Here is a 14,344-nt window from a genome sequence, read left to right as displayed (position 1 = left end):
TTGTGTCTAGCGTGTGTTCTTATGTAGAATTCAGAAATGGTGCATCTGATGAAGTAGTAAAATTATCTTATAATATCCATAATATTAATAATGATAAAATTACACAATCCCTGGATATTTAATAAATATAAACCTAAGGTTTAAAGGAACCCAAAAATAAAAATTATATAAAAATCGATCTCAATTTCTTTGTTCTGATAAACACAGAGAAAGATATTTGGAAGAATGCTTACAACCAAACAGATCTTGGACCCCATTGACTGCCATAGTAGGAAAAATTGCTTTATACATTTTTAACACAAAAGAAGATATTTTGAAGAATGTAGGACAAAAAATTCTTGGGCACTATTGACACCATTGTCATTTTTCCTACCATGGTAGTCAATGGAGTCCAAGAACTGTTTGGTTACAAGCATTCTTCCAAATATCTTCATCAGAACAAAGAAATTTGGAACAGATTTGTACCAACTTGAGGGTAAGTAAATGAAGACTGATATTTTTTTGGGGGGTGAACTGTCTAGTCAAAATATCTTAAATTATGTCAGAGCCTTTGTTTTGCTATATATCAGTAATGTTTTTTCTAAGGCGTGTTTATAAAATATACTATATAATATAGTATATAATATAAAAGTTTTCTAATTTTACTAAAGTTTAATCCTGATTATTCTAAGCCATGTCTGTAAAACCGCTCTATAGTTGCATAGGCTTCTTTTTATGGTAAGGTATTTTTTTAACAGTTCTACCCTTTCACTGAAGAAATAACAACATATGGGCTTTGAACACAACTTAACGCCACATCAGTAAGGTAACAGGAAGAATAATGCTGTTGAGATGTTGGGTAATATAGGGCAGCCGTCCAAAATATACACATCTGCTTGTGATTGGGGCAGGAGAGGTATTGCAAGATTATCTGAGGTACATGTCATCCATTTCTCTCCTGTCTGTTCATCAGGACGCCTCAGGGAAGATGAGTGTTGGTGACGAGATCGTAACGATTGGTGACACCCCTGTGTGTACATCCACCTATCAGGACATCTGTGACCTCATGCATAACCTGCCAATCACATTGACCTTAGAAATTAAGAAGCCAGTCTCGGGTAAGTTACAGCAAAAACTTTTTCTTATGTCTGCTTATTTAAATGTCCCAAAAAGAGGTTGATTCATTGAAACATACCTTTATTACCTTCGACAATTTATTTTCTCAAAAACTCTTTTGTATGATGCTATAAAACAGTCTAATATGATTTTGCTGTGATTAAGAATAGTAGTCAATGCTGTGTTATGCATAGTGTCATGTTGCTATAGATGGCCACATCCTTCCCTTCCTCGCAGACTGCTCTGCCAGACTCAGTCCAAGAAAACATATTCCCTAATTATATAAACAGTATATAACAACTTCAACAGTTCTCGTTTATCCTTCGCAAGAGACTGTTAGCCCACGCAGAGTTGCCACTGCAATAAAGAGATCAGTCTGTCTTTCCCCATGCTGCCCTAAAGAAAAAGAAATAGGAGTACTACAGACTTCCCCTTTCTGGCAGTACCCTACACCAGCTCAAAGGGAACTGCAGGCTGCTGGCTATTTGTCAATGGTGACTATTGATTACTTTACTACCGTAGCCAATGTAGATGTGTAGAGTAACAGCTCTAACGCTTCTTAGTGGCCTTTAGTCAATTTAGTACGTAGATTTAATACTATTGCTCTGACTATTGTTTTGCTGCCACATTATAGTTCAAAACAAGCATTATAAGACAGTAAGTTGTTTATAAAATGTTACCCTGCCTGTAAAAGCTTAAGTCATTATTTTGTGATTTAGTGGTTTTTGCATAAAATCATTATATGTAATGTAAAAACATTGTGTGAAAAGTGTGACCTTGATATCTTTAATATTGACTGAGAAATCGGTTAAATGAATGATTGAAATCAAACTTTGATGCTTGTTCTCTCAGAATTAGATTATTATACACTGTATTGATTCATGCTTGTTTTTACTTTTGGCATGCAGAGCAATAGCCTTATAAAATAAGCATGTACATATTTATAATGTTCATGTACATATTTATAAACACAGGTATTTATCAACTGTGTGTATTCATCGTGTTGAACATGACATTTTAATGTCTACCTATTTTCTATGTTCTTCGAATTGTGATGTAACAGCAAATCTTTTTGCAAAGATTTTACATATTTTACATCTGTCTGTTTTATTCAATTGTACATTTAGAGGCATCTGCCTGAGGTAAAATTGAGTAAGGTCTTTACAAAATATCAGCTGCCTCCAGGATACCAGTGTTACATCATCGGAAACAATATCTTTGTGGATTGTCTTAGTCATGTGTCCCAGTGAAACCTGAATGTGCTCAGAATGAGACTCCGATAAAGTGAATTCACAGAGACGGAGACGGTAGTCCAAAGTTTCCTGTGGAGTTTGATAGTGTGGTGCTGGCTTCTATTAGACTGAGCACAGATTCCTTCCACTAACTAACAACAGACAAAAGTGTGTTTTAAATCAGTGAAATATCAGACTGTGGAATGAGTACTGGTCTGGGTGTTTTTTTCAGGATGTATAATTCGATACACAAATCTTCAGAAAAATCTGAAGGCACGCTCTGGAGAATGGAAGTGGATTAGTCGGAATAGTTTTCCAATAGAATGTTGATATATAAAACAGAAGCAATTTCTAACTTGTCTTGCAGGCCTCTGTGGTGCACTTATGGTATATGACGGAGCAAATCTTGATGTGAAGTCATATCTGGCCATTCTGGCCATGACTGACACCTGGTTGTTCCATCACAGCGAGGCACCAAATCGCTTGCAAAAAGCTTTACTCATTCGGTTTCCCTGTGGTGGAATGAACTGCCAGCCTCCACCCGAACTGCAGCATCCTTCACAACTTTCAAAATACTGCTCAAAACATACCTGTTCCGCATTTATTTGACTTACCAATAACTGTCTATGTCTTGTGTCTAAAAAAAAACATCTTGTTGTTCATTCTCTCCCTTGCTTACTCCAGCTTTAATCCTCCTAGTAGCATGGCCTTGTAAACTAATGGTACTGTTTAGCGTGTTGACAAAATGTCCATTTTTGAGAGACAACACACTTTGCAGGATTTTTGTGAATTAAAATGCACAAACCAGAAGCAATAATACCCAACAAACTGAGAAGGGATGGCTCTTTACACACCATAAAATAGTTACAATATTTACATTTTCTTGTGCACATTTTTGAGAAATATGAATTGTTATGGATGTGACAATTCTGTAATGGATGTGACAATTCACTTACCTGACTTTGGAAAACTACGCTTTAAAACCCCTAAGAAGCTTTAAAAGCCTTAAGAGAGATAGACCAAATATTGACATTTGACCTATCAGTCTGGTGAAAACCTTCGATAAAAACCTTTGCATGGAATTCAATTCAATTCAATTTTATTTATATAGCGCTTTTCACAATGTGCATTGTTCCAAAGCAGCTTTACAGGAGCAAATAAGAAAAACACAGAAAGGTAAAACACAGCACAGTGCATGGTGTTTATAGACCAAGCAAGATCATTATAATAAATAATATCTAATAAATAAATGAATAAATAAATAAATAAAAGCAGTCTCCCGGAGAGCAAGCCAACACTGCACTGCTCTGCTGTGGCGAGGAACCCAAACTCCAATGCTGAATAATGGAGAAAATAAAATCTCGGGAGAAACCAGGCTCAGCCGGGAGGGCCAGATCTCCTCCTCCTCTGAATTACCTGTTTTGTAACTCTTCTATTTTTGTCCACCTTCTTAGCTGTAGATCGACTTTCCAGCTTAATCATGTCTTCTGGCTGTGAGGGCTCATCCAAATCTGAGGCACCTAGACCTCCCCCAGAAGACAACAACAGTATGGACAAAAATGAGGAGACCCCTCCATCAGAAACAAATGCAAAACAGACAGTAATCTACAGCAACAGTGTGCCTGTCACAAACATTGATGATGTCATAACTGAACTGAACTCAGCTGAAACGAATGAAAAGGACCAAAATGTCTCAGGATTCCCAGACACAAGTGCAAATACAGCAGTGGTGAAGGAAAAGACTTCAACAGCTGCACCATCACATCCAAACCATCTGGATTTATCTGCGTTAAATGTGGGAAACAACGTTTGCCATTTTCCACCAGGAAAGACATTTTTAAATGGTTACTCCAGAAACCTTAGTAAAATCGCAGATGACATTGACTCTGTGGGGAAAGAACATGGAGAGAAACCAGGTATGTACAGTCTGTTGGAGGATAGTGACTCTGAGAGCGACTCTGCTACTGACAGTGCTGTCAAAGTGGAGAAGACTCAAGGTCACCGTGAAGATCCACAGGACACTGATGAGGAAGAGATTGAGCTCTGTTTTGCAATCGGCCAATCAGGGGGCCATTCTCTTCCACACAGAAACATCATTACAGATGAACAGACACTCATCAGTACTGATCTCCACAACCCCCCTTCGCTTCCCAAGCTGGATAAGGATTCACAGGGAAACAGTGATTCCATTTCAGGTGATGCACCTTTAAATGGAGATACCAGACACATTCCTGTCGCAGTGATGTGTGCATCAACAGTGTCCTCAAACTGCAAAGCTGATGAAAAATGTGAAACTACTCCAGAACCCGTCAAACTCTGCCAGACACCAACAGGTGTCAGTTGTCCTCAAAGCAACCGCCATGTCACCCCCAGGAGTCAGGAGAGGACGGCTAAGCTGCGCTCGGCTGCATCCCTCTCCACAGAGAAACCCAACACTGTGCATGTGCCTCTGAGGTCAACCGTGTCGGAGCCCAAGGCTTCAAATAAGACCAATGGCAAATCTAGTGAGCAGGTCTCCACCACACAAGCTACAAGAGACAAAGAGAAAGTTATACCTGACTCTAAATCATCACTTTCCCAAACCCAGAATAAATCCACCAGGCCTTTGGGAACTAAATCCTCTAATGACAACCCTGCCTCTCCCCTGCTGAGAAACAAGCTCAAACCTGATGATAAAAAGTCAAGCACGACTTCTAAACTCAAGGGTCTGAGTATTAAGAGTAAATGCAAAGAGCAAGAAAAGTCATTCACAAGATCGCCCAAGATGGAAAGTCCAGCACAGAGGAAAGCCCTCAACTCGCCAAGTCAGTCTCCTAAACTTCATCTCGGAAGAACCACACCGACAGGTAGTCCAAAATCGGGCAGAACGTCTGAGAAGATTAAGGATTCTTGTCAAATGGACCCAAGTCAACCAAATACATCCAGTGCCTTGAAGGCAAATCCCATTGTCAACAACAAACTTTCTAAACCTACCAAGGAGGAACTGATCTCAGATCAAAAGGAGCAAATCTCCAAACTTGAGGCTACTGTCAATACCACACAAAGATCTTTCATCTAGGTAAGACTTTCATCCTCTTCCTTCCCACCTTCTTCATCACCTTCCACACCTGTCCTGACACACAAGGAAGTCATGCATGCAAGCCAACCAAGTTCAGCCAATCAATTCGAGTGTGAGGAATCTAATTTAGGAGTACAAACAGTGGCATTAGGCTCAACCAATTCTTCATGTAATCCTCTGCAGCAAAATGGTCCTATTATTACAAATGAAACTGCTGAGAGGGTGTACTGCAATGGTCTGGAGGAAACCTCCCTCAGAAACTCAAATAAAGATGCTTCATCTACTCTCAAAGCAAGCACGTCCAAACTGTATCTAAGAGGACTTGAACGTAGAAGCTACTCTATAGACGCTAAAGACCCAAATCCATTCTCAGTTCGACAAAGAATCCAGTCCTTTGAGAATCTGGCCAGCTTTGATGGTTCTGTCGTGAGGTGCATAGACGTCCCGTGTTACGCCGTTAACTCCAAGCCACCTCTCAATCGGAGGCTGTCTGGTTACACTGTAAGCGCTCAGTCCAATGATAGCCATTCATTGAGGAGGAGTCTTAGTTCCTGTGTGGACAATTTGAACTCGGCTCCATCTCCATTGCATCAGCAACAAAATTCTTCCGCTGGTTCATTTATCACCAACTCTGAATCGGCTCCTTCAAACGGAACCACAGAGCCGGTTATAAAGGAGATGGGAAGAAATGGCACCTCTCAGAACCAACCCACAGTACATACACCACCGGTGCTGCGTTCCCGCAATGCCCGTGCCCATGGAGGACTGTCACGCTCGAAACTAAGAGAGATTAGAGCGTTAAGCATGCCTGAACTTGACAAGCTATGTACAGAGGACTTTTCCAGTGATTCTGGAAAGGTGATCTTTAAGACCGAGCTGGAGATCCACCCTCGCAGGTCCGCAGAACCAACGTCACACAAGCCACAGTGCACCGTAGTGACTAGGGTGAGCGGTGCGGCTCTTGGTTCGACCAGCAATGGGGAGCAACATGAAAGCCAGGCGACGGGTCTCTCATGCTGGTCTATAAGGTGAGTATTATGAATGTTATAAGTGTGTGATGGTAATAATCTGTGTAATGCTGTTGAAAGGGATTGCTCACCCAAAATGGAAAATTCTGTCATCATTTACTGTTGTTACCCATTGTCTTTTCAAACCTGTACGACTTTTTTCTTCTGCAGAACACAAAAGAAGATATTTTGAAGAATGTTGGTAACCTTACAATGGCGAAACCCATTCACTTCTATTGTACGGACACAAAACCAATGCAAGTCAATGGGTACCGCCATTGTTTGGTTAGCAACATTCTTCAAAATATCTTCTTTTGTGTTCTGCAGAAGAAAGAAAGACATACAGTGAAATGACATGAGGGAGTAAATGATGACAAAATTTTCATTTTTGGGTGAACTATCCCTTTACGCTCAGCCTTTTTTCAACAACCATTAGTTGATATAAATTTAACACAAGTCATAGCTTGGCCAATATTAGTATAACAGTTGTTGTCTGTGTTGTGTCTTTCTATGACAGTTTAAAAGATCTTAAATCCTCTCCCTTGGACCAAAACAAGGTGCAAGATGTTCTGTGTTCCCTCACAACTAAAGTGGATGTGACGACTCTCACACAGGACACAGATGCTCTCTCTGAGGTACTTTATAAGATTTCAGACATTCCAGATACTTTGATGTTACAAGAGTTTTTATAAAGTGCTGTAACACTGTTTCTTTGCATATCAAGTTATTTTATTGTCTGTTGAGAAAGCTATTTTAGCTCCAAAGTTTCTTTTAAGAAATGGAGAAGATATGGTTTCTGATATTGTGCAAGAAATCACACAAATGCTTTGTTTTAGCTTATTAATATTTATAACTCTCAACTCAAAATGTTTACTTAACTGTCGCTCTGTTATATTTATTGCTCAAAAAAAGAGGCATTATTTTTATGAGTCATATTTATAACTTCAAATACTTCTTTTCAGCCAGGGAAAATCAGGGCTTGATTGAGCTATTTTTATTTTTTTGAGTCCTGGCTGTGTCTGGAGGCTTTTCTGTGGAAAATTTTAACCTGTCCTTCACTAATCTTTTGTATCAAGGTTAAAGAAGACGTATACTTTGTTATTTTAACCAAAGAGGGTGGATCTGGATTGGGTTTCAGCATCGCTGGAGGAGTAGATCTGGAACAGAAATCTATCACTGTAAGTTTTTCGTTGTTGGCTTTTGAAAAATGAGACTTAATTAAATGACACATTGTCACCCCCTTGTGGTATTAAAAGAAACTACTTTCCTTTGAACACATAAGAAAAGTTTTAGTTCACATACTAAAGCAACGTTGTCACTCAACTAAGATTATTTAACAGTTACCCTCAGTTAGACTGACAGATAAATGTCGGTTCTGACAGGTCCATCGGGTGTTTACTCGAGGGGTGGCAGGAGTAGAAGGTACCATTCACCGAGGCGATTGTGTTCTGTCAATAAACGGGACCGGCTTGAGTGGGATGACGCACGGAGAGGCGCTGTCCTGCCTTCATCAGACCAGACTGCCGAGACAGGCATTAGTGGTCATTCAGAAGGGCAAAGACACTGAACCAATATCACCTAGACCCGAACATCCTCTTCAGACTCGAGTCTGCACAACTCCTGCCCATAGAGACAGTTTCAGAGAGAATAAAGCCAGTAAGTATTAGAAATTGCTAGGGTTAATACTGCATGAAACACCTCACCCTAAAGTAGATAAAAAAATATTATTGTGGATTAAAAATCTAGCAAGCAGATGAGGTGGATTCATTTAAAATACTGATGCTTTACGGAATGTGAGGATTCTTCACATTCTACACAGAATTATGGTTGTTTTTTCGGTGTTCATATAATCGAAAAGTATCCAGTATAATAACTTTTTCTATTCCTGCTGGGTGTGTTGTAGGTGTGGAGGTGGGGTCCGATGGGGCTTTGAGTGTTGAAATACCGAAGACTGCTGCTGGTCTAGGGTTCAGTCTAGACGGAGGTAAAGCTTCGGCCCATGGAGATCGACCTCTTTACATCAAACGTGTTTTCCGTGGTGAGTTTCTTACACTTCATTTTTGTCCACCAGGGGGAGTAAAGAAAGGGTCAAGAGAAAGGAACACGTAATTGCTACAATCCGTCTGGGTTTGTTTGTTATGACATATGAACACGCATGCTTCATATAGTTTGAGAGTTAATTCAGTGAAAAGCTCAATTGAAATGTTCTCTCTGTCATCAGGAGGAGCTGCCGAGCAGTCCCGGGTTATTGATGTTGGAGATGAACTTTTAGCCATCAACGGCAGGTCTTTGCAGGGCCTCATGCACTATGACGCCTGGAACATCATTAAAACAGTCTCTGAGGGCCCCGTCCAGTTAGTCATTAAAAAACCCAGGACTTCTGTATGACATTTGCATGTATGTGAAGGTGCCAAACTGTGGTAGGCATTTATTGTACATATTATATTTTGCATAGCTTTTTGCAACTTCTTTATGATGAATTTGTTGCACATTGATTTTGTACAAATCAAGGCTTCTGCAGCTTTGCAGTGGGCTTATATGCGGGGTTATAGTATTTTTAATGTCCTTATTTTAAACTTTGTCCTTTTTGAAAACTATTAAAACATAATTGTAAAAAGTATAAATGATATGTTAATAACTGCATCCTTGTATAATTTAATTTAATTTGTGACAATTGTTTTACATGCCTGCCGTACTGTCTCTGGTTATAAGGTGATAATGCAAACCACTACAGAGTGTCTTCACTCTGCCCGATCTGATAGAATAGAGATTAGTTATTTTTATCTAAATCTTTGTGAATAAGGTTTTTTTTACCTGATTATGTTTTTCTTTGATCTGGTTTGGATTTGGATCTTGTCTCTGTAATCAAAATATGTGTTTTTAATGTTCCTTTAATTTATTATTTAATCATAAAGCTGCAATCTATGACTTTTTGGGTTTAAAATATACAAAACATTTTAATAATGATTTTATTAGAAGTTCAGCTAGTTAACCTTAACTTTGACACATGTAAAGATAAGTACATAACATAACATGCAGTTTTATGCTTTAGGCAGAGATGGTGCAATGGGGTTTAAGAAATGTGAAGTGTGTAATTTTATTCCAATTTATTCCAATTGACATGTCAGCCACTCAGACATACAAAGCCACATTGTTTACACTCACTTTATCTTTAAATACTTGAACACTATCGGATTATTAGCATTTAAAATACATGTTCACATATGGGGTATGCATTGACGTCACTTTCTCATGTAAACATGTCTGAATACGCACCCATTGAGTGGCAAAACATTCAGCAAAATGGCTGGTTGAAACAACGACAGCTGTTAAAATCCCAGTGTAAATAATTATTAGCTTAAATAAAATTTAGTTGGACTTGACAGTAACTTGCCAAATAGTGTTCAGTGGACGTTGGTATGCGACATTACTTTTCCCGGCATGAACATACCTTATTTCGACGCCTTATTCTGAATTCTTGTTGAACCTGTTTGCACAACTGATTGCATAACAACTTTTCACCATTTTAGATGCGTTTTCGTGGATTTCACTCTGTACACTAATATCGTCGCTTAATCTTTTTGCCACTCAGTAGGCGGAACGGCAGTCTCTCCAGCTGATGGTGACGTCACGGGCATTCCCTTTATTAAACAAGCATTGTCACCATATATTAGCAGTTTTTTTATTTGAAAATGTACATTTCTGCATTTCATAAGGTTTGGTTGACCATATTTTTTCAGCTGTGAATCAATCGTCATGTTTACTCACATCGGAGACTTTAAAGTGAGTCCTCTCCCTGATAGGATATACTGTATCATTGCTGTTGTTATATTGTTCTTGAGTTGTCTTCTGTAAATATTGCATTTCCAACTGAAATGGCTGTAATTTAATTGAGCTCAGTATTAAGCACAAGTGTGTATATGAAATAAGCAATCATGAGTATTTCTATAGTCTTTCAGACTTTCTGCTATTGTGAATAAAGACATCGAATATTTTGTACTTGAGATTCAGTTTATGCATAGGAGCTACTAGTATTACAAGTATTATGAAAAAGGTTATTTTTTATTGTGTTATTTTATAAAATATATACATTATATTGGTCTGTTTTCCTCTTTAACATATCACATATTAATCATATAACAAAATTGCTTTAGGTAACTGTACTATTGTTGTTGGACAGGTCAAATATGTTAATATTAATATTTCCCCAAGGCACAAAGAATAAACATTAAAGGGACATTTAAAGTAAGGTTTTTGCATTCAAATATCTATAAAAACTCGGTGTTAAGGGCCGTTCACATTATAACGGTAACTGTGACTACTATATTTGCGTCCACACCAGCGGACGATAGTGATAAGGTTATGTTTATTTTAAGCCTGCGCGCTGCAGTGTTCCCAGTCACTAAAGTGAATGTAGATGACCTGCTGCTGATGCTTTTGTTTTCATTCCTTTCTCCAAAATAGGACAGCAAAGGCTGGATGCTCTCTCTGAATTCTGAAGGTGCGCTCGTGTCCGGGATGTAAAGCATATATTTTGCCAGCTTGCTTAGACTCATTAACGTTTAATATCCTGCCGTAAACACACCGCTTTCCAACCACCACAGTCTTTAATCCAGACATAAAACACGCATTGCGATCACCAATAGTCAAACGTTATCAGCCAGAAACTGTCAGTATGTTTTATCGTTCATCAGCTGGAAAAAATCGTTCTGAAAGTGATCCCAACGATATTGTTCTCTTTATCGTTATAGTTATGGTGTGAACCCCTCTATTCTCCTGAATTAAGAACGATTTTTAAAGCCGAAAATAGCAAAAAGGTCGTGTGATATGATGAAGCAGCAACCAGCGCAGAGAGAGCGACGCGCGCGTTTTATTAATGCAGCAACATGTCGGCAGTGTGTGGAGCATTTTTAAGTGTCGGGAAAAGACACAGCACGAAACTTGCCTCGGCGGAGTAAATTTCTAAATAAAAGCGTCTTTACCGGTCGGTAACTTGTGTACTTCAGACTGGAGCGGGCGGTCTGACTCTGATAGACGCTTTTCCTGTTAGTAAACATTGTGACGCGTTTTTATGGGTGGAGCTTAGCTGGAGGCAGAAAGATCCCTCTGACCACATTACTAATGCTAGTGGGCTCTCACTAAATCCTTAGTGTTTCGAGTCTGACGCAACCGTGTTTTTAGGCAATTTTAACAATTATGGGTAGTTTAGGTGGTTAGAGTAAGATTAGGGTTAGGGTAAAGGTTTCGTAAGACTTGGAACACCAAGGATTTAGTCAAAACCAACAAGCCACGCCCACGGATCTGACTCGAAACACCAAGGATTTAGTGAGAGCCAATGCTATAGGGAGCTATGAGAGGCCATTCAAGACATTATTCAAACTTTACTCGTGCACACACTGTCAAACTCTCTCTCATACACTACACATAGGGAGCACGTTTTGTTTGCTTGCTTGCTTTTTGAGAATGAGTCGAAAACAATCTGATTAAACTTTAACATGTCACTCACTGTCTAGGACCGCAATTGTTTTTTAAAAAAAAGTTGACTTTAACGCAAGGAATCTGGCCGACCTGTATGCGCTCGCTCAATGGATCCAGAGACGAACTGACATGATTACCTCCAGTTAAGTAGCTGACATCTACACATACCAGACAGAAAAACCAAGTGTTTATAGTAAAGATTGAACTGAGAGCGTATAGATGCCTGCGTGTGCTAACAGTGGCAAACGTTAGCAAATGCATTTACTTGAACACAAACCTGACACATAACATGAGCCTTCTCACTGTTCCCTCTCCCTTTATATTAATGCACTTGTGACAACTAAAAATAGATGACAAACAGTTTCTTTTATGTTTAGTTTCTGGGCGATAGTTAACTGCTAGTTGTATAACTAACAAAGTTAGCGAGCATACCCTATGCATTCAAAAGTTAACGCTATGTGAAAAATAACATTCCCCCGTTTATGATTTAGGCATACGTGAGATATTTTTAGACACATACCAACAAAAGACAGTAGTTTTTTAATCTTAGGTTACTCTTACGAAGTTAAACGTGCATGTTTAATGATCGTTTCTGTTCAGTCCGCTCGTTTTATTGTGTTTAGCTACAGCTGTCGTCGGTGTTTTTGTTTGACAAAGGCAGGGGGGGTGTTAAAATATCAAATTGGAGACTGTATTCTGTCGATTATGGCACTAAACAACACAACAAGATGATATTTTAAACTCCTTATGTAGCCGAAACTGTGCTGGTTTGTATTGGCCGCCTCCAGTTTTCCGTTTGTTTTGCCTCCAGCTAGTGCCGTGACGTAAGCGTGACGTCGGCGAGAAATTGGGGTCTATAGTGGCCCCGCCGCTCGCGACATCGTTTGACGTCATACAGTTTTCGCGTGCACACAGTTCCCTGTACTAAACAACTTGTCAAAGTATGTTCTGTGCATCCCGGACACGAGTGCACATTAACAGTCAGCTTTTAAGGGCGGAGTTGCATGGATGTTTTTTTTTCTTTAAATCATTTTGTAGTGTAGCCTATAATAACCCAACAGTTTTCGCTTATTCATATTTTTAGCTTATAATGTTATGTTGCATGACACTTTTTAATAAAGGGGGCTTGTTTACCATTTTGGGGGCCCTAAGCAAAGTCAAGACCCGAGGCCCCCCACACATTGCCTAACATTTTTGTTTGAATTGCACAGCAGTATTGAGTACTGTACATGGAATTAATGAGACATATATACATACAAATATAAACTGGGTTTATTTTACGTTGAACCACATAACAGCACAAAATTCTCTACAGTTTGTTATAAGAATAAACCTTCTTGGTTTTGGGATGAAAAGGTGTCGTTTGTTTTATTCAGAATAATACAGAATGCTTTTAGCTACAGTATAAGAAAGTAAAAGGTGCAAGATTCTTCTTTTCATGCTTCTTTTCATAGCATTGTTTTGCTATATTCGTAAAATTAGTATTAGATTTCTTTTCTTTTGCTTTCTTTGAGCACCGCTTTGATACGTGCGCTTCATTGCGTATATCTGTGTCTAAATCAAGCGTCAAATGATTTTACCGCTTGTAGCCACTAGGGGGCCCCAAGCTTGCGGGGCCCTACGCATTTGCGTGGTTTGCGTGGTGGTTAACAACGCTACAGAGTACAGTACTTTCTTTCAGCAGTCAGTCATAGGCCTAATCAGAGTAGCCAAAATCTAGTAACTAGAGAAATTGTTACTCAAGTAAAAGTAAAAGTCACTATTTTAAAAATTACTCGAGTAAAAGTAAAAAAGTATGCAATGAAAAAACTACTCGAGTAGCTAGTTACTTAGTTACTTTGTATCTGATTATATATGCCTACTACATAAAATTAATATTAACGCCAATATTTTAATATGACATTTTAATCAATATTTTTAATTATCATAAGCAGATATCTTTGCAATATACTAGAGAGACTAAAGAATAGACAAACACAGAAGAGACAAGCATTTCTGTAAATTTCATCTAGTCCTGATGTCAATGTAGTTTACACAACTTATCTAGAATAATAGACCATGTCAAACTAAAGCAACTAAACTCTAAACAACTAAAAGCATTTCCTAAGATGATCTAGAACATCTGCAGTGCTCTCTTAAATGAAATACACATTTTTGAACAAAGCTCATGTTTTCTCGTGTTGTGTCACGTGTGTTGTGAAACGCTCTTGTAAACAAACAGTAAACAGTGAACCACACGCCCATCAACAAGTTTTCTTCCTTCTGTTCTTCAAATGTATATTTCTGCAAGCCCACGTCTCTGTGTCTGACAGGTAACGCGCATGTTGCTGTGTCTGACGAACAGGTCGCGTGGGTGCGCGCATATGGCGGGCATTTATCATTGCTGGCAAACAATATGACACATTTGCAGTTTTGATTGTATAGATATAGATTAATATCCACGTCATCCAACGCTCTTTGTGTTCTGCGTGTTC

The 14,344-nt window shown here is 38.9% G+C and overlaps 1 protein-coding gene across 1 annotated transcript in view; it reads left to right on the top strand.

Moving 5' to 3' along the window:
* Positions 1-13,173, top strand: part of pdzd2 (PDZ domain containing 2) — a 93,358-nt gene extending 80,185 nt beyond the window's left edge. The window contains 7 exon segments of the mRNA XM_057358263.1: positions 953-1,097; positions 3,782-6,413; positions 6,910-7,027; positions 7,469-7,570; positions 7,775-8,048; positions 8,296-8,430; positions 8,614-13,173. Coding sequence (XP_057214246.1) covers positions 953-1,097; positions 3,782-6,413; positions 6,910-7,027; positions 7,469-7,570; positions 7,775-8,048; positions 8,296-8,430; positions 8,614-8,780 — 3,573 coding nt within the window. The 3' untranslated portion in view covers positions 8,781-13,173.
* Positions 13,174-14,344: the final 1,171 nt, after the last annotated feature.

Source organism: Triplophysa rosa, linkage group LG2 (assembly GCF_024868665.1).
Source record: "Triplophysa rosa linkage group LG2, Trosa_1v2, whole genome shotgun sequence".
Classification (NCBI taxonomy): Eukaryota; Metazoa; Chordata; class Actinopteri; order Cypriniformes; family Nemacheilidae; genus Triplophysa; species Triplophysa rosa.
This window is presented reverse-complemented; position numbering and strand designations above follow the sequence as displayed.